This window comes from Polyodon spathula, chromosome 6, assembly GCF_017654505.1.
Source record: "Polyodon spathula isolate WHYD16114869_AA chromosome 6, ASM1765450v1, whole genome shotgun sequence".
Taxonomy (NCBI): domain Eukaryota; kingdom Metazoa; phylum Chordata; class Actinopteri; order Acipenseriformes; family Polyodontidae; genus Polyodon; species Polyodon spathula.
Genome location: NC_054539.1, coordinates 72,328,541 through 72,349,701, shown reverse-complemented (window position 1 = coordinate 72,349,701; position 21,161 = coordinate 72,328,541). Strand labels below are relative to the sequence as shown.

Below are 21,161 nucleotides of genomic sequence, written 5' to 3'. Positions count from 1 at the left end.
TATACCATCATAAACACATAACATAGGAAAGTTCATGACATTTGCAATATATTTGTGATGACAATGCCTATAGAACCTACACCCACTTAGGTAGTTTAAATGACTTTATAGATAACAAGCTGCCACAAAGACAGCTGCAGTGGGTGATGTCAGACCAGAACCACGATCCAACACAAAATAAACAGAGAGGTGGAGTTTGGTGAAGCTGAGTGATTGTTACCGCTCAGCACTTAATAATTAAACAAGCAGAAGATAAAAAGTTGCAAGACAAACAAAAGACAGGACACGGCACTAGCCAAAATAAAGAGATGAAACAAAACAGACTAACACTTAAACAAACAGTGGACTAACAGACAAACAAACACAGTGAGTCAAAACAATTATTTACTTTTGTTTTTACTTTCTCCTCTCCACACCCATTCTCCACTCACCGAAAACACAACCCCAAGTATGTGAAAATATGCTGCTTTTATGCAGCTGTACCGAGACTCGATTGCTAATCAATCATTCAATGGGAGTCTCGGTACAACTGCACGTGAATTAATAAAAGTGCAATTCCCCGTGCTCACATATAACATTTTACCTGCAAGTGAAGTGCTGTGCAGTCCTCGTGCCTAAATAGAAACATACATTTTTAAACCCTCATGTTACACAGACCCGTTTATATCCTGTGTACCAATGACTATAGACCAACATTAACACACTACACATAACATACAACACAAATAAATAACTTTGCCACGCAAGCATACAGGCATCTCTGAGGCTGGTTTTATATCTCACAGTGAACATTTTATTTACAACTGTCAGGTATTTTCACCACCCATATCTGTATGTAGTACCTTTGAGGTGACATTGCATTTTACTACTAGATTGCACTAAAACACAATCGTTTTCTGTACATGTAATGTTATGGATGAGGCCGTTGCTGTTTATGCAGGTTAATGAGTCTAACACCTTCAGCAGTTATTTCCAGAAGGAAAAGAAAACAAAAAGAAAACAGAATTGAGACTCCTTAAGAGTAGCCAAAATTATAAACATTTTTCAACAGCGGTCTACTGGGCTTAATTAATTCTTTATAATGTAAATTAGACAAAACATATCAGTGTACTGTTTACCACTCTCTTACCAGCTAAGGACTGATACTCCCAGAAGCCATGAAGCCTAGAGGCATTGAGAAGGCATCCCCTGGTAGTTCATTAGTCTTATATTCCACTCAGCACCAGTGTGACTACCAGTCCCCATTTACGAATACACATTAACATAACTGAAACAGTCAGCCAGACTAACCATGTAACAAACACCTACATTTTATTTTCCTAAAGATAAAAATACAGTACACTGAAATTGCACATTTCTTCACCAAATATAGCAGCACTCGAACTGTCTGTCTTGGACTAAACATGTAGGCACCAACATGAAAAAAACAAAACTAGTACAAAAAACTAAACAAAAGCAAACAAAACTTGTGTCCTAGAGGTCATATGTATTTACACATCATGTAAACCAATTACATAGTACTTGAAAACATCTTTCGGTATGATATTTATAAAAAGACAATCTTGTTTCCATAGATCAATTTACATTGCACATAAACACGTAAGTGGTATTTGCGTTGGCAGTTTAAGGTTAGCTTTTTTAGTTCAGTTCAGTGCTATACCACAGTTCGGTGCTCACCACAAACATAAATGGCACTGGGACGAATCCGCCTCTTCGTGTGGCCGGGCAGTTGGGGTAGGAACTTAAAGTACTTGGGCATTAAGTCTAGGCAGGCGTCCCGAAACTTCTTGATCCTCCAGTAGTAGATCAATGGATTGAGGGCAGACTTGAGGTAGCATAACCAGAGCAGCCACGTGCTGATTTCAAAGAAGTTTGCCTTGTTGTAGAAGCTACTGTTGAAGGTGGAAAGCAGGCTATAGATAGTGAAGGGTGCCCAGCACACTGTAAACACTGTAAACAGAATGAGTATGGTTGTAAAGGCACGTGTCTTGAAGCTCATGTCTATGTTCATCTGAAAGGGTCTCTGCAAGCTCATGAGGCCCAACTTGCTAACTTGACTCAGGCAGATGCTGTCTGGGTGGCTGTGGATTCGAATGGCATTGTGGCGCACTGTGTTCAGGATGCCCAAGAAGGTGTAAAGCATCACCATGAAGGGGATGAAGAAAAAGACTAGCATTATGAGCACTACGTAGGTGTGGTAGCCTGGCTCTGTGGTATAGCCAAACACACACTGGGGGGCCCTGGAGGGGATCTGCAGGTCTGGCTTGCCAACAGCCAGGGGGAAGGAAAAACAGAATGAAAAGGCCCAGGAGATACCGATGAGCACTTTGGCCTTATAGGGGTTCAATCGGTCCTGTTTCTGAACGATGATGAGGAATCGGTCAATGCTGATGATAAGCAAGATAGCCACTCCTTCAATGACAAACAGCCAGAAGAACATAGCGGACACCTTGCAGAAAACCTCCCCAAAGATCCAGTGGGTGGTGATGACACTAACCAGGGCAAAGGGCATGTTCAACACAGCCAACATCATGTCTGCAAAGGCCAGGCTAGCTAAGAGAATGTTGATGGCGGAACGCATGGCAGCCCGCTGGTAGACCATCAAACAGACCACCACATTTCCCACAAAAGACACCAGCAGGATGAAAATAATCACGGTGGAAAGGAATACCTGCAAGGGTGCGCTGAGGACCTCAAAGCTCTCATGCAAGTAAGGGGACACAGTGTAGTTCTCCATGGAGACGCCTGCCAGTAGCGAACTGTTCTCTGATAAACCTTCGACCAGTGCTAGACGCACCCTGGAATATGGAGTAATGTTCAAATAACCATCACTGTTGGAATTTAACATACCAATGGAGGCCCCGGCCTGAACAGGGGGCAGTTAAGCAGAATAAATCATTCTTGCCAAGGGTAGGCAGGAAGGATTGCAAGTATGCCTTCAGCAAGCATCATTGTTACTGCACTGGTCTGGCAGAGCAGGAGTCCATTTGGAGGCTGCCAGTTCATTGGTTGCCGGTGGCATTTCTGCGGGTCACCCTCTGAAATAAAGAACACAGCAGTTACGATAGGGCGATTCCTAAGTCACACAAGCTACTTAAAATCCTAATAAGCTGTTAAACAGTTTTTGATATATTAGTATTGTACTTTTAGAAACAATTTTTAAAAACATCTCTATAGTACTGAGGATGACTAATTGGACCCTGCATACAGAACAAGATAAAAGGCAAGAGTTTGAAAATAAATTTCTATGTGGCAGCTCACAGTGGGAAGCTTGTTACTCATACTGTTGCTTTCAGGTACTAAAACGCTCCTGAGGAAATATAAAAAGCATTGAACACATCAACAAATTGATCATCATATTATTCTGAACACACACACACACACACACGAATCAGACAAGTACTCTTCCTACATGTCAATTCATATTTAGATATTTTGGGTTTTTCCAGCATTTTCCAGCACTGAATTCGAGCATGTGTTATCATCTTGTAAAACGCTTTGTGATGGTGTTCCACTATGAAAGGTGCTATATAAAATAAAGATTGATTGATTGAAAAATATATTTCAGATAAGATCGTGTGCATGAAAATCAGAATTTAAATATCAACATATAATTGCCTGAATATTTATATCATGTCAGTGTGACTCATTTTAAAGACTGTTTCACTTCAGACTATAAATCTTAGTGCTGGGGATGTTGTTCTTTCTAGATTGGAATATTATAACTCTCCTCGCTGGTCTCCCTGCTTCGGCTAGTCACCCTCTTCAAAACTCTGCTCTTTGTCTGGTATTCTCCCAACCTCTCTACTCTCACGCTTCCCCTCTGCTTTGCACTCGCCACTGGCTACCTATCTCTGCTCACATCCAATTTAAGACCCTCGCTCCTGCCTACTGCTCTATTCATATACTGCCCTTTCCTATCTCAAATCCCTTGTGTCTCCTTATATTTTCTCTTGCCATCTCTGCTCATCCTCTACTGGCCAATGTGTTATGCCTTCTCTTCACTCTCCTTCCTCCCATGCTCGCTCCTTGTCTTCCATCGTCCCCCTGTGGTGGAACCAGCTATCAGTTCACCTCAGGACTGTTCAGTCTTTTACTGCTTTCCGTTCTCTTCTCAAAACCCACATATTCAGCCTTTAAATTCCTATTTATATATCTTTTTGTATTTTCCTTTATTTCTATTTATTTTGTATATATTGTATATATGTGTTTTGCATTTTTTTGCATTGTTATTGCCTGTAACTATATATATATATATATATATATATATATATATATATATATAATATATATATATATATATATATATATATATATATATGATATGCAACGGAACCACTAAACTGGATTCATCTTGCGTCCAACAAACAGATTCATGTAATTAAATGGCAAATACCTTCAACATGAGGTTGAATGTTTCTTTCAGCAACAACAAACCTTGAAACAGCGTCCACAATGGGTTACCTCTTCACACTATGATTGTCAATGATGAGACTACACAAGCTCTTTTGAAATGGGTATTCAGGGATATGTGACCACACACACTCATCAACTTCTTGAGGCATATTCAGTTACTGTACAGTCTTCCCTTACACTCACTGTGTGTTTATGATCACACAAGGTGCATTTCCCTGTAGTGAAAACTGACTCTTTACTTCGGTCATGCTTGTTTAATTAATGTATATATACATATAATATATATATATATATATATATATATATATATATATATATATATATATATATATTATATTATATTTACAATTTTCACTAGTAAAAACACAATGAAACCGATGGCCAATACCAATAAATCGGCCAATACCAAAGTTTTATAATTGCTCCCGCCTACTCAAGTACTGTGTGAAACACGCATCTGTTTTCTGAGCATGTGCCATCTCTGGCGTTCACAAAAATGTATTTTCCGTACAGATTACGCGATGTCATCATTACCACGGGGTATGTTTTTTTTGTCAAGACATTTGGGCAAGAGTAAAAGACACTTCAAGTTTTTTTTTTATATTATTAAACAGCAATAAAATAAGCTCAAAGCAGCTCAATCTGACACCACTCCATTGACTGTCAATAGAAAATCTTCTCCTGAGCTCTCTATATATCTCAACACTTTGCACATAGCATGACGGAGGTCCCCCACAGAGAATCAGTGGAGTTAAGTGGTATAATATACAGAATATCAGATTATATTGATGCAAGTGTATCAATATAAACCATCTTAAATGTGGACAGGTCTATTGCAACAGTATCGGTCTTGTACTGGTGTTAAAGTGAGTTAGAAAAGAAAGTGTTATCCTATCGGTACATTCTAAACACAAACTAATTTTACCAGCATCTGTATCGTGTGAACAGGGTACATGCAGCCCAGTCATTAGTGTATTGTGGGTAGGTATGATTACATGCATGGGAAGGGATATACTGGTGCCTCTACATCCAAATAGAAATCAATAACCCATATATGTATATCACAATAACATACTTCAGATTAAAAAGTACAGTAATCCACACAACCTTTTAGATGACAACCAGGCCATTCTGAATAGGAGGACAATGGCAAGGGCATCCAACAAATCCCTCAAGTGTGTATATTATACCTGCATTGTATAAAGTTTGTAAGGCAAAAATTCTTAGAGATAAAAGTAATTGCTTTTGCGTCTGTGGCCATAGAAACACTAGTGATTCATACAAGCACCTTGTTACAGAAGACATAAGATGCTTAATGACTGCGACTCCTTCTTAAGGGAATAGCAAAGATATGGTGTCATGACAAATGGTGTCCTCAGCATTTTCAGTTTATCATCTCATGCAGTGTTAAACAATTGTTTTGTAAACAAACCAGATTATGCGCGCGCACACATAGTCTCTAATCTCGAAAACAAAAGCTTTAGAGCGAGTCAGAATCACATGGGACAGAAAAAAGCCAAGCATGTCATTCTGAAATGCCTTGCTTATACAGTGCCAACTGTACTGCAGTGATTTTATATATATATATATCTATATATATATATATATATATATATATATATTTTTTTTTTTGTTTGTTTATTCGTGACTGTTTTGTGGAATGTAATAAATGAGAACCAAAACGGTGAGTTTTTTCCCCCTTCACTTTACAATGCTATTTCCATGTTTATTTTATTTGAAGTGTTAAAAGTTAAATTTCTGTTTTTCTTTGTTTGTTTGTTACGTTCAAAAAAGGCACAAGTAAACCTCATGTTTACTGTGAAGAAACGGCAATGGCAAGGAAAGAAAAGAAATAAAATGCGTTGTCAACTTTATGTACTATTTATTTCGTGAATAAACAAAACGACATCTAACTCGAACTGTTATTTGGCATCCTTTGTTTTGTAGTTAATTCACTGGGGTAAAGTGAGTCCTACACGTATTCTTTGCTAAATCACCTGATAAGCCTTATTCACAAAGCTTTAGCTTATGAGTTATCTAAATAAAAAGTCTGCTTAATTTTATTTCAAAGAAGTCTGATGTTGCTGGCTTGTTTAGCAAATCAGTCAAAACCAGTTTCATGAATATCAGCTTCACGGCATCTAAACAGACTTGGAAAAACACTCATGATTTAAACATCTGTAAATAACACCCTTCAGTGCATTGCTAAGAAATATAGAGCATGCAGAAGAAAGTACAGCATCATATTGTATCATTTGTGTGAGAATGGGTAGCAGAACAGCCAGCAATATGCTATTTTAAATAGAAAATATGTTTCTCACTAATGACTGCAGACAGTAACTGCTGCTGAGACTGACATACTCCCCATCTTCTGAATCTCTTTCCGAGTCGTGGCTTTGGTGACATGTTTACAGACGGTACTACTAAGATGCTGGCAATGCAACTGAGATCTCTGCAACAAGTAAAGCCACAAAGTGCCACAAATATTACACTGTTCAATAAACTAGTCTTTGTGATTAACATGACTTCTACTTGTCTACTGAAAAGGCTATTGGTTCAGTCCACTTATTTATTTATATTTTTGTTTTTAATTTTAAACATAGAAAACATAATGTTCTAAGGTAGATAATGAAACGTTTTTTTGTTCTAAATATTTCTACTCTGAAGTTCACGCTCAAGCACTTGGCTGTGAACTAGAAATAAAAAAGTGGAAACATATACATTTTTTTGTTGCAAACACAGAAGAAAAATGTGTGAATAGCTGAATTGCTCTTATTCTCTTGCTTCTTATTCCTTCATAGTAAAACTCATTTTTAGACTGGGGATCTGCAGCCTGCAGTCTTTTCAATATGGACCTTGATTTGCAGATAAACGAATAGGAGTAGACTGCTGCATGCCGATTACTATTTCTGCTGTGCGTTGCCCTACTGGTTTGACAGTATATATTTTTAGCATACAGTACTTGCAATGGCTTCCTTTACAATCACTTGCACATAACTAAATAGAACCCATTCATTCCAAAAGGTGCTTTACAACAAATGCTCTTCACAAATAAATCATAAGGAGGTTACGACAAGGACGACAACTGGATGTATTGATTTGCAGTGGTAGCTGTGGTCTGGGAGTTAGTGATTGAGTGGCAGGTTTATCCAGGCCAAAGGACCAGAAAGAATAACATAGCAGGAATACACACAACGTGGGATGTACCTATGTAAACCTCTCATGCACCTATGTAAACCTCTGTTTGCATTGCCAATTACTCCCCTCACTGAATTACATATCCACCTATAACATGTCTATGAGGAAACAGTATGACATCATGAAATCAAATCAAGCACTCAAAACACCATCAACAAATAGGCGATGTGATGTGTTCGTAATACAGCAGTCATTTATTTAGATTTGCTTTGGGGATGTCATATATCTTACACACTAATTAAACATGAAGGATATTGTTGAACTATTGCTGCAAGGACTGTTGCTGATCAATGACCACCACACTCCTTTTAGGCCAAGTTTCTATAAAAGTTTGTTTTTTTCCCCACAAGGAATGTTAAAGAAAGTTGTGATTTCTGCATAACAGACTTCATGGCTCAGGCATTTTATTCACGGCCAAGGCTTCTCTGTATCATTTAGCACCGGGGGCCGCTTGCTGAACTCCGGTGCCTAAACCACTCTGCTTCCCCGTCATGGGTGGAGCACCATCACTGCAAATCCCAATGCACTGATCCCAATGCATACCTTCTTCACAAACGAAATAATCTAACATTGCAAATATCTGTTCACCATATGTGAGTTGGAAGGAGGTCTGCAAAAAAGAAATTCCTCCAGAAGTGTCTCTTCATGTACAAATCCGATGTAAACAAGCAGTTGTGCAGCTCCAGCGATATCCGTTGTCTCGTCAAGTTGTATGGCATAAAATGTGCTCATCTTGATGTAGTTAACCAGTTGATTTTTCACGTCACTGGCAAGTTCTGGAATTCAGCAATTCACTGTATCATTTGACAATGGAATTTCACCAATCTACACGGCAAAGCTTTCCCCAAACATAATGGAACAAATGCCCTTTGCTGCCAGGAAAATCAATGTCTCAGCTATGGTGTGTGGATTGCAAAGTTTAGGAATGTGGTATGACACAGCATAAGAAGCTTTGACACACTTGGCAGACACAGTGAAACGCTTGCTTATAGCTCCCTTTTGCTGATTTAAGTTTTCTTCTGAAAAAGTAGAGCGGCTTATCCTTCAGTCCATGATGTCAAGTCTCCAAATGTCGTCTTAGTTTTCAAGGCTTCAAGCTGTCATTAACCAGTACTTCACCACAGATAACACACTGAGGACGTGGTTCTCCTGCAGTTCCAGCAAAGGTAAATCCAAATTCCTTCAACATATTTTTGTTTTTTGGATGATGAGGATGAAACTACACAATCGCTCTGCCTTTTTTCACACACCACAAAGCGATCCATTTTGTGTACAGAACAGTGTGCAAAGTGGCTGGTGCTGATGCTTTAAGCGCGGTAAACAAATAAATAAAAATAAATAATAATACTACTAATTGGTGTGAATCTGTAAAAAGTACATTTAAAGTTTTCAAAATTGTTATTTTTGTAATTTATTTTTATTATTATTATTATTATTATTTATTATTATTATTATTATTATTATTATTCAAACATTCACTGCACCCCCCCTGGAATGTTGGTTCCTTGATTGAGAACTGCTGCCCTAAAGCTTTCCTCAATTGGCACTGGTCATCGCAGTACCAAAAGGGCATTGTGGTTGTGAAGAGTCCTACAAAGAGCAACCGTATAAACCATGGGACTTAAAGGACTGAGCTATGAAGAGATGCTGAAATAACTGAATATATTTAGCCCAGAACAAAGAAGTATTAGGGGGAACTTGATATTCTCAGGACAGTGGAGACACATCTTCATACACAAGAGTAGTGGGTGTATGGAATTGATTACCTAGTCATGCTCTTGATGCTGAATCACTTGGATCCTTTTGGACTCTACATTTTTTGAACAATCAGAAACAAGGAACCAGATGGCCAATCTTTTCAGCTGTTTTTGACATCCAATCCGTTTTCAGTAAAACCAAAAAAAAAAACAGAACTGCATTTGTGCAGACAAGGGAAAACACTATTACACACGTAAAGTTTTTTTTAAAACTTTAATAAATAAGCTAAATACAGGGTTACTGCATCACTCGTGCCAATGTAGTATACAATCAGACAATTCAGAAAGAATAAAATATTGCCGATTGTCTGTCTGGAAAGCTCTAGGGGAGTGATCGAACGCAGTTCTTAAAAAAAACAAAATGCTACTTTTGAGAAATGACAGAGGAATGGAAGTCTTGCCCAGCAAATTGTAAATTAATTGCTTGTCAAAGGCAATCTCCATTGCTTAAAGGCGCGTGCTGGAATTTAAAATAACTGGTTTGTCTAGACAATTAAAGAAGTACAACATACTATATTATACAGCAAGTAGACTATTCATACACTCTTACATATTTAAAGGGATAATACATGAAATCTACCGCAACAAAATATCTGCTATATTGACGGTCAGAATGTTTCAGTTCCAATGAAACATTCTTGAGTGAAAACATTAGAAATTACACATATTTGTTTCCTTTAAATAAAAAGGATGTAGGACAAGCACAATAGCAGGTGTCTCATAAAATTCCCTCCTCAAAGATGAAAGCAGCACAACAATAAAAACCATTGACAAAACATGCTTTGATTTCCAATGACAAAGAAAATACATCAGCCAGGGTTTCCTTTCTACTATGCACCTGTTATAATGCTGCTCCTGAAAAACCAACTATTTTACCAATAAAAACCAAAAGGCAACCAGAGGTGGATGGTTTGACTCACAGCACATCCCAAACAATATTAACTGTTGTTTGTTCTTAAAATATACACTATCATTTGAATAACAAAGTAGACACGAACAGTTTATGCATAATTGGGCTGTACTAGAAGGTTTGTTCGCTAGCCAGGAATTCGAAGATTGTTTTCAACCTTCGTCAGACGGCAATCATGCACTGTATTTGTTTTTTTTTTTGTTTGTTTTTTTTTCTGTTAACAGAAATCATTTGACAATGTGTGAATACTATAAATCACAAACTTAATGTCAATCATATGCAAAATTCTATCTTTTGAATTGTATAATGCATATTACTTATACAAAAGTTGTTGTATTAAAATCCGCTACCAAATCGTTATACATAGCAACTCTATATGGCGCCACTGTCCTGTATGAAGCTGGTTATATTATTATGCCAAAGCATGGGGGGCGTGCGGCGGGGTACCTATAGCAGATGTATTGCTTCAGCAAAATATGTACTGAATAACTTGTGTACAGGACAGTGTAAGAGACATGCTATGGTAGAATATGTTTGAAACATAAAAAATATACGCTAATACTAATAATTTTAATTTCGAAAAAACTGAGCACCGTCCGTCTCTCCCTCCTCCAGATTGTGTTAACCAGAGGCAACTTTCTTCATTCAACATCTCGACAGCAAAGCGCTGTACAGGGTAAACTGTATTGAAAGAAGTGTCTCGAAACCCTTCTGCTGTTTAGGGTTTTTTTTTTTTGTTGTTAAATGCCCAGACGACCAAAAAAAGTTGAATGCAAACTGTGCAAGCGTTTGTTGATGTATCATGGAGGCACATCCAATCTCTGGGGTCACTTGAGAATTGTAAATTCATATTATTATTATTATTAGTAGTAGTCGTAGAAAAATGTGACTGTGACTGATAACCTCCTTCAAATGTTGACTGTTAAATTAAGTTTTTTTTTTTTTTTTTTCCTAAATCAACTGCATGCAGCATCAATTACATGTAAATAAACCATGTGTATTTTTATTTGAATTATAAAAACACGATTACTGTTCTATATAACGTATTTTTAAATTACATATGAACGTTTTATTCCATGTATATGGATTACCCATAAAATAATAGGATTTTCAATCAAATTTAAAGAAGTAGCTATGATGACATTACTATTAAATTATGCAAATAAGTACCATCGAAGGTTCGAACCTTCCTTTCGTTAATGTGTTCCGAACCTTCGAAGGTCAAAATGTACTCTTAGTTGCAGCCCTAATGCATAAGCAGTTTGTCGAAAAACATTTTATAAATATTCCCGTCTGTAAAAAGAGAGGTGTAAATAAAGGGCCATGTGTGGACATGGGGCAGGGGAGTTTAATATTAAAACTACAGATTTAATATTTACATGCTGCAAAATTTAAAAAGCAGCATGTTTAGTTCATAGTTCCTTTCCTCTTTTTTTCATAATGAGCCACAATGTGCACAAACTGTTCTTTTGGTTTAAACTTTGTTTCAATGACCTACAATTTCACGGAAGTCATCCCATAGGGCTCTTTTGCATTTAATCTGGCAAGCTCTTCAGTGAGACCATCCAGCTTTAACCTAGAGTTTATTACATTGTCTAGGCAATGGGGCTATTTAAGCAATATTAGAAGAATACGAAAAAAAAAGAAGAAATATTAAGGTATTCACAAGGATTCTTGCATACCGTACAGTATTCATTAAACTACAAAACTATTCCAAGTGATTTAAGTGCTGCTTAAAAATGAAGTGTAATTGTTTCTCTCCTTAGACAGAAAGCCATCTACTGAAACCATAGTAACCAGAAAAGGCATCTCCCGGTTTCTTGCTCCAGGAGAGATAACACTGCATGTGGAGTAGGTTTTGCACCTAGCAACAAGATCCAACCAACAAAGATTCTGTAGCTAACTCAGTCCTGTTTAAAACGCTACTGCCTGCCTTATCCTGTGTGTCACCACAAACAGCTTGGTCTGTAACAATGACTTTATTATACTTTCACTACACTAAAAAAAAATAAAAAATACAAATTCTGGACAATAGGAAACAATTTCAGCACAGTGACTGAGCTGGAGAGGAGCACAAGAAGGCATCCTTTAAGCTCATTCTCTCTCCTGCTATACTGTTCTAAAGCATGACTCACCCCCAGCCAATATGTTGCATGAATCCCTTAATTAGGATGTGTACATCAAAGAATCACTATGGCCCACTGAACAGCGACAGAAAAAGACTGACAGACACAGTCAGAAGCATTTCCTCTACACAAAACAACTGATATCCCATCAAAGTGCTTTGTTCACAATATGATTGCGCTGTACTGCCCAGCAGAGAGATTGATATATATATATATAATATATATATAGATATATATGCATAATATATATATATATATATATATATATCATTTAGACATGGCTTCTTTCTTCTATATATATGATACCACAGAGTTCAGTTTGCGGCAATAAGCCAAGTGAGGATGGCCTATTAAAAACAGCGACGTTTTTTTCTTTTTTTTTTTTTTTTTTTGTAACAGCTTACTCTTTAAAAATCAAGGTTACTGTAACCCAGTTTTTTGGTATCTCCTCAAAATAGCACACATGCTTTCTTAAGATATACTATACTGCAAGATGTTTCATGCCAATGATGCACTGCAGCACTAGGACAGAATGTCTAGGTCACAAGAGAAGCAGACAGTACAGAATGTAAGCTTTTTGTCAAATTAACATTTTCCTCATTCTAGATAAAACAGTATGTTGTTAAAGATATTTTTACACACAGTATCTTATGAGCATTCCTGTCACTACACCCACTGTGTAAATGGCTGCCTGGGTATTTAGGTTTCAAGATCTACAGTGTTCTTTATGTGAAATGTTTGGGTCACATTGGACAAAAATAAATAAAACTTGCTGAAATGTACTAATTGGGCAACTAGGTGACTTATTGGATTCCTGTTTCTTAGTTCATGCACCTGAGTGCGTGGCCCACGACTGATGAGGCACATGGAAGAAGTTTATACCATTGCATTACTATACAATGGTATGGTAACTATTGAGTGAGTAAAAGAGCCTTACAAACATGTGTTCAAGGACAAGTATAACAGACATTCCCTTTCTTCTTTCTCCAACATTGCTGTGCACATTGGAATAACAATTTCTGCACCAGCTGAGATTTCAACACACTAGTGCGAGGAGCCATTCAGCCTCTCTATACAGATAAGGCACAATGCAAGTCACAATGTAGAAACAAACTAAAAAATAAATAAATAAATTGCTGCTGGTAAATGTTGGTTTCTCTTGCTTACTGACTGGAGTGTCAGTCTGGCCAAACATGCCAGAGGAAGTGTTACTTACTACTAAACATACAAATTTCACCCATATTAATATTCTACTCTCCACCCTTTTTCTTTTCCACTAACCCTAGTGCTCATTCAATAATACTTGGAGAGACATAATACAAACTAAATGCAGCTTTGACCAATAAATAAGCCAAGGAAGGAAAACAATGTGCAATTATTCCCTGCATTTATTAATGTGGCAGTTTTGTAGTAACTGCTTTTGGGCAGATATGCATCCAATAAAGATCACAACCTTGCATTCTACTTTGCAGCCTCCTTGTTGCCAAGGAAACTGTTACCAGAACAGTCTGAGAGAAATCTCTGTGCGATTAATTATCCTCCACTGGGGGTGCATATCCCCAACGGGAAGCACAGTGGTGACTCTTGACAGTTTTGCATGTATCTGGAACTGCTTGTCCTATAGTGATTAAAACATGCTAGGGGACTACATCAGCAAAACAGTTTAATAAATCAGGGGTATATGGCTTCTCTGTCTCATTCATTGTTATATTTAGATAACCATATGTCCAATTGTGATTAAACTAGTTATTGAGTTTATTACAATCTGTGACAGTATTTTGCATGTGCATACAGTGTATTTAGGTTAGGGTGATCTACTTTGTCACATTACAGAAAGCTCCATGTGTGTATTACTAGCAATGACAGAGGAATGAATGTCACTGACATGCTTGTTTAAAAAACAACGATAACTAAAAAAGCAAACAGTAAACCATATTAAAGTTAAGCATTTCATTGTTGCAAATGCATTCAGTGTGTTTAAGACATGCACACTCACATAATATAATCGCACACAAAGCAAAACAAGTATATCAGTAGCATACATCCTCCATCTAAGCTGTGAACTAACAATTAGACCATAGCATATATTAACAGTATGTAAAGTATACATTAAGAATTAGACCCGTAATGACTAATTACAATTTGATATTAGATTCTCCAGATATATGGAAAAAGGATGGACAGTCACAGACACTGCCCTATATCCTCAGAACCAGATAGTCAAGAATTTATGGTAAATATTAAAACAATTCCAAATTTTCATCACAATAGGATAAGTTGTTCTCCAGGTATGTGGAAAATTGTAAAGTGTGAAGCTGAATGACCGTCTCCACAATATCCCCTTCGCAAGGCATTCCATCCATAGGGGGTTATAATAATAACAAAGAGTAGCGCATTGCTAGGGGTTCAACAACACTGGGACTACACTAGTAAAGGCCAGACAACAGCCCCTCTCTTGCCCTCATTGTTGTACCCCAGTTGTTTAAAAACTGGGACTTACATCCTTCCTTACTTTTTTTATTATTTTTTTTATTTAGTTGTTGCCAATTATTATTTTTTATTATTTTCTCCCCAATTTAGTAGTGACCAATTATTTTTAGGCTCAGCTCACCGCAACCTCCCCTGCGCTGACTCGGAAGCAGCGCAGACGAACACACGCTGTCCTCCGAAGCGTGTGTCGTCAGCCGACCACTTCTTTACACACTTCAGACCAACCATGCAGCCACCTCAGAGCTACTGCGTCGGCGGACAACGCAGCTTACAGGCAAGGCTGCAGATGCCCGGCCAGACTACAGGGGTCGCTGGTGCGCGGTGAGCTGAGGACACCCTGGCTGACCTAGCCCTTCCTCCCCCTGAGCAGCGGTCGGCCAATTGAGCGCCACCCCCTAGGAACTCCCGGTCACAGTCAGCAGAAGATCCTTCCTTCGGTCGTGAAGTTGGTTGGTTTCTCTTTGCAGCTACAACCCTATTTCAGAGGTTGATGGGTTCCATCACCCTGCCTTGGTTAACCTCTGCCAGCCTCCATTTTAGACTAAAAACAGAAGTCCTCCCATCCTTATTCTCTGTAATAAATATTCTCTGTCATGCTGTTCAAGGCTTAACTATTATTTATGGAATATGAATGCTTACCTTCATATAGTACCACTGAGCATATGTTTATCTATGCAGCAATTTGCCTGTAACCCTGGTCTCCCTGGTAACAGGGCAGGAAGTGAATATTTCATCTTAAGTAATCCCACACATAGATGCACTGAAATATTAAAAAAGAGACTTAACATGAATATGTATAGGTGTGGAAGTTAAACAAAACAGAGTGCACCTTAATTTTGTTTAATATTCCCATTACTTTGAATATTTTCTTTAGGCTCGTCTACGCAATTTTAGCATGAAAATTCTTTTAAGCATCTCACAAAATATCCCCATCAAACATGGCTGCACAATGTTCCTTACTCTGATATAATGGTGTGCTGACCCCAAGCATAGCACAGGGGTCCTGTGTGAACTGACCCCTGAGCATTCAGGTGAGAGTGCACTACACTCAGCCATAGAGATTAGTGACAGACAGATAGGTTAAACATCCCATCAGTTATGTATCAATCAATCAATCAATCAATCTTTACTTTATATAGCACTTTTCATAGTGGACCATCATCACAAAGCGCTTTACAAGATGCAGTAACAACAAGAAAATCCCTTTAAATACAGAGAAATGCACGATGTACAGTACATGATGTACAGTAAAAACAGCATAATACATTAACTACAGTGGAAAGTGCATAATACATGATAGTAGCATAATACATGAAATAGTAGCAGCAACACAGAGCGACGGTGGGAGCATCACGCACCAAAGCTGGGACAGAGTTGCATAGTCGGAACCATGAAGCTAAACGAGCGTTCTCCAAGTGTAGTACACTTTTGCTTGGGGATAAGAAGCAGGCCAGAATTGCAGGACCTCATCTTGCGGGCAGGGACATAACAGGTCAGCAGATTGAGTAGGTACGCGGGACCTGTGTGATGAAGGGCATTGTTGGAGCTTTAAAAATAATCCAGAACTTTAAAAGTAGCCAGTGCAGCTGGGCAAGACAGGGGGTGATGTGATCACGTTTTTTACACCAAGTAAGGATCCTGGCAGCGACATTCTGAACTAGCTGCAGTTGGTTTATGGTGCATGCCAGGAGACCACCATATAGAGAGTTGCAGTAGTTGAGTCGAGAGGAGACAAATGCATGACAAAGTATCTCCGCATCCGGGAAGGAAAGGTAGGGACGGACTTTGGAGATGTTTCGAAGACGTAGAAGGAAGATTTGACCACAGAGGAGATGGGCATCAAAGGAGAGGTTGCTGTCAAGAAGTGCACCAAGGCTTCGTACTGTGGGGGAAGTGCAGCAGATTGATGTTAAGGGCAGCTATAGTTAGATTCTGAAGTTGAGTTTTAGGTCCTACTAGAAGGAGTTCAGATTTGCTAGTGTTCAGCTGAAGAAAACTGGCAGACATCCAGGCCTCAATGTCTTGAATGCAAGCCGAGAGCCGGACCATGGCAGAGGGGCTACCACGGTTGGGTTTTAAGTAGAGACGGGTGTCGTCAGCATAGGAGTGAAACATGAGGCTGTGTTGGTGGATGAGGTGACCCAAGGGAAGCATGTAGATATTGAAGAGAAGGGGTCTAAGAACAGATCCTTGTACTTGTAAGGGCATTCTGCAGTGCCTGTGCTTCTAAAAAAAGCTTATATTTAAAAATCTGCCTATCAATGTATTTTAACTTTAATTACTTGGTATGTGCAACTAATTATTTTAATAGTGAGACTTGTCAGAACTTCATAAGTGTTAACATTAACATCAATGCGCATGTGTAGCAATTACAAGATGTTGTAAATGGTACTTAGTATTTCTTGTTTAGAATTCAGAAAAATAAGTTTAAGTCAGTCAAGATAGGAAGTCTGCTAAATATCCTAATATATGCAATGCTTTTCAAGTTTATAATCTGAATACTTGCAACACGACACCCTGCCCATATTCATTAGGAGAACTTTTACCCCTTGTAACTAATTGTTTATCAATATTACCGTGAATTTGGTCATATAGGGCCCATTAACAGTGTTGTGTATGCAAGTTATATTATATCTGTCTGATTTAGATACAGTCTAATTAATAAAAGAAAATCCACAAACCAATGGGAATGCATGAGAGATAGAAAAATAACGCTAGAGATGTAGAATCTCTTTAACTTGCTTCTATATTCCCACAGACTGGGTTGATTTTAGCCAGTTTGGGTTGAAACTACTTCTAATCCTTTAGGCAACATTTCTAATCTAAAACACTGGCAAGTATGTGCACACTGTGCATTCACTATAGAGGACCCTATCTTTGACATAACATGTTTCAGTCATATGGCAATAAAAAGAAAACAATGAATTGTACCTTTAATCGAGTTTATAGTGTCCGAGAAATACAGAACTTGATTAAGAGCCACTCAATACTTAACCATACAACAGATACACCCCATGATCGTGTTATCATATACAGCTATTTTAACAGCTTCCGAGATGCTACGGCGTCAATGAATTGAAGAAGAAAACATCCCTGAAAATATGGTAACCCTATCCATTAATAATGTAATGAAGTCACCTTGTTGTCCAGTTTTCTGGTTTAAAAAAAAAAAAAAAGCATTGTAAGTTACTGATCTCTAATCTGGCCCTAAATATTTTACCTTTCAAAATATGTTTCATTGGAAGTTTATCGGGTTAAAGGCGGGATTACCTTGTAGACTCAGTATTGCACCTCAGTTGTTAAAATCAAGTAAACTGCATGTTACTTTATAGACCCTTAGGCTAGAAATCTGTTATTTATACATCTAATATTACACACAAATATAAGGCACTTACCATACTGTTGTTATTTTGTTACTTGAAGACAACGTAATTATAAAAGAAATTAGGTATTAGATATTTACAGACTGTACAATCTAACCTGTGGTTTCAACTATCATAATGTACGTATACATTACTGACAAAATATTAACAGCACATTATTGTATTGTTGGGATTATTCAATCAATACAGATAAAAAAGAAACTAAAATTCTGATTTTTTGTACAGCAAACAAGTTACAAAATAAAAATGAGGTTGTGCATGAAGATTTACACCTGTACCCAATAAATAATGAAACTGACATTAAAATGTACAGGACAGATTTAACAGTATAATTACACATTTCTCAATGGACTAAGAGAAAAGTAATTGTCTGTAGAAAATGCTAATAATGCAAACACCTGCACTGGCAGCAGTTGGGTTTTTTAAAAGGGTAATGTTGGCTCATTCAGTATAGATTTTAATAACAAACAAAACATATTTATACAGCACCAGAACTGATCATGGCGAGCACATTAACCCAAAATATTTTACAACAGACAAAATATTCAGCTCTTAAATAACACACACTGACAAACAAATAAATGAATGCATGCATGCATGCATGTACTTAATCGGCACTGCTTCTCACACACACACACACAATGTTTCCATTGTGTTTTTTTTTTTTTTTTGTTTGTTTTTTTTGTGAGGTTTGTGCTGAATATAAATATTAAAACAAGGTCAAACGCAACGATGCAGGTTTAATCACTTTTTCCACATTTAAATTAGATTAAAGATTAAAACGTCTTGCTGGATGTTACTATTTTGGAGTCGACCGCTGTCCAACAGGTGTTAAACATTATAAGAGGTATAAAGGTGCAATCAGAAATGTGCCAAGCATGAGGTGTTTTAACCGCAATGTGTGGTTTACACAGTAGCAAATGTATAATGCATAATTTAAATTTAAAAAGTAACGATTCTACTAGAAGGCTTTTTACAACAGATTTTACAGCTGTAAGAAATATGCAAAATGAATTCAAAATATAAACACACAGACTATTCATATCATATATATATATATATATAGATATATATATATATATATAATATATGATATATAATATATATATATATATGGGGTATCAACATTGTAGTAATGGAATCAAGACCCACAGTTAGCAGGAGATTTAACTAGCTATCATTATCACACCCTCCTAACTTATGGATCAGGTCAAGTTTTCCACTACTGCACCTGGAAGATCTGTAGAGCCGATACAACCACAACTTCAATGGAGACACCAGCCTTTGTCGAGGAAGTACTATTTTCCACAGGTGTAACTGTTTTTTTTTTTCTAGCTGGATACAGCGTGCACTAGGTAAATACCATTCACACTTTCACAACACGTTTCATTGTTATGTTACGAGGGTGAGCTGAACATCGCAAGACAAAAGCAGATAACTTGTTCTGTTTTTTTTTTTTGTTTGTTTGTTTTTGTTTTTTTAAAGAAAAAAAGGTAAGACTGAATTTCATATCATTAGCCTGGAGAGCGCCCATTACATTAGCATCTCTTGTGAGCAGTAGGAAGGCTGTGAGAGGATTGCTGCTAATGGCTGTAGCCCTCATGACACTCCCCGAGCATTACTTAATAGTTCAGTAGTACTGGAACACTCACTGACATTAATAAAGTACATAGTATCACTCTTACAGTCTGCCCAGTATACTTGTTGGCTAAGAATACATAAATTGGTACTAATTACAACGCAATCATAATATATATATATATATATATATATATATATATATATATATATATATATATTATATATATATAAATATGCACTATACAGTACCAGGTACTAATTAAAATGTACCATGTGACACATGAAATTTGAGGGAACTAAAAGACAAAAACGTGTAAAATGTAATGTTACCTGTCAATTTTCTAACGCTTTCCCGGTTTCTTCCCAGAATTCAGATCCGTCCCATTGGTTCTGCGATTTTACTTATTCACCGTTTGTACGGTAACGCTTTTTAAAGAAAGATGTATGTAGGAGTGTGCAGTCAGTGTAGCCAAACGTTCTTTGTAAAAGTCAAGTAATAAAACTCTAAAAAAAATAAGTCGAAACACAGTAAGAAACATCGCGCAAATCCCCAACATATTTTCTCAGCTCGGTCGATCGATTGAATATGTTTCGGTTCACATGCCTTTTCTGTTTCCTCCTTTGTATTGTCGCTTTGGAGCCAATTGTCGGGTTTCCTCTACACAGAGAGATCACGCTAGTATTAAGTGTCCAGCAAAACTGTCAAGTTGTGCAGGAACCATTTACATTTTTTTTTTTAAATCTATGAACCTAGAAACCTTCGTGGACAACCCATCTTCCTTCTCTCACCACACGTTTCTCCATATAGTTCACCACATTGTCAACTCAACAAATGATGCTTATTTGCACCACCTTCGCTTTTCATCTAACAAAAACCTAGGTTTGGTGGTTGTAAAAAAAAAATAATAATAATAATAATATATGTATAACTTAGCGATGTTTCATTTTGTATTTCCTTTATGCGTTTGCCTTTCCACGCTAGCTAATTGTGACCACTTACTCTGACTTACAGAGATCAGAGGTTCTATGTCTGATTGGTTACAGAAACACTGTAAACCCCGCAGTGATTTTCAGGCACAACATTCACACCAGGAAGAGTTTTAACGGACTCAGTCGTGAACCAATCATCTTTCAGTACGGCCCGGCTGGAACGCATATATTAATCAAATCGCCAATCCAAGAAGGGTTCTCTTGCTTTCATTGCATCGTTAGGCTGTGTGGACTCACAATGCACGTGTGGGAGTGTTTTGTTGAAAGCAGGTGTTTGCATGGTGGTTTCAGCGACTTTTAGCCATGATCA

General features: G+C 37.5%; 1 protein-coding gene across 1 annotated transcript; it reads right to left on the bottom strand.

Moving 5' to 3' along the window:
- Positions 1-721: 721 nt before the first annotated feature.
- On the bottom strand, positions 722-20,899 carry LOC121317583 (probable G-protein coupled receptor 63). The gene is made up of 2 exons (XM_041253676.1): positions 20,192-20,899; positions 722-3,038 (listed from the first exon to the last, which is right to left on the bottom strand). The coding sequence occupies exon 2, from the start codon at positions 2,846-2,848 to the stop codon at positions 1,655-1,657; it is 1,194 nt and encodes a 397-aa protein (XP_041109610.1). The 5' UTR covers positions 2,849-3,038; positions 20,192-20,899; the 3' UTR covers positions 722-1,654.
- Between the last annotated feature and the right edge of the window lie 262 nt (positions 20,900-21,161).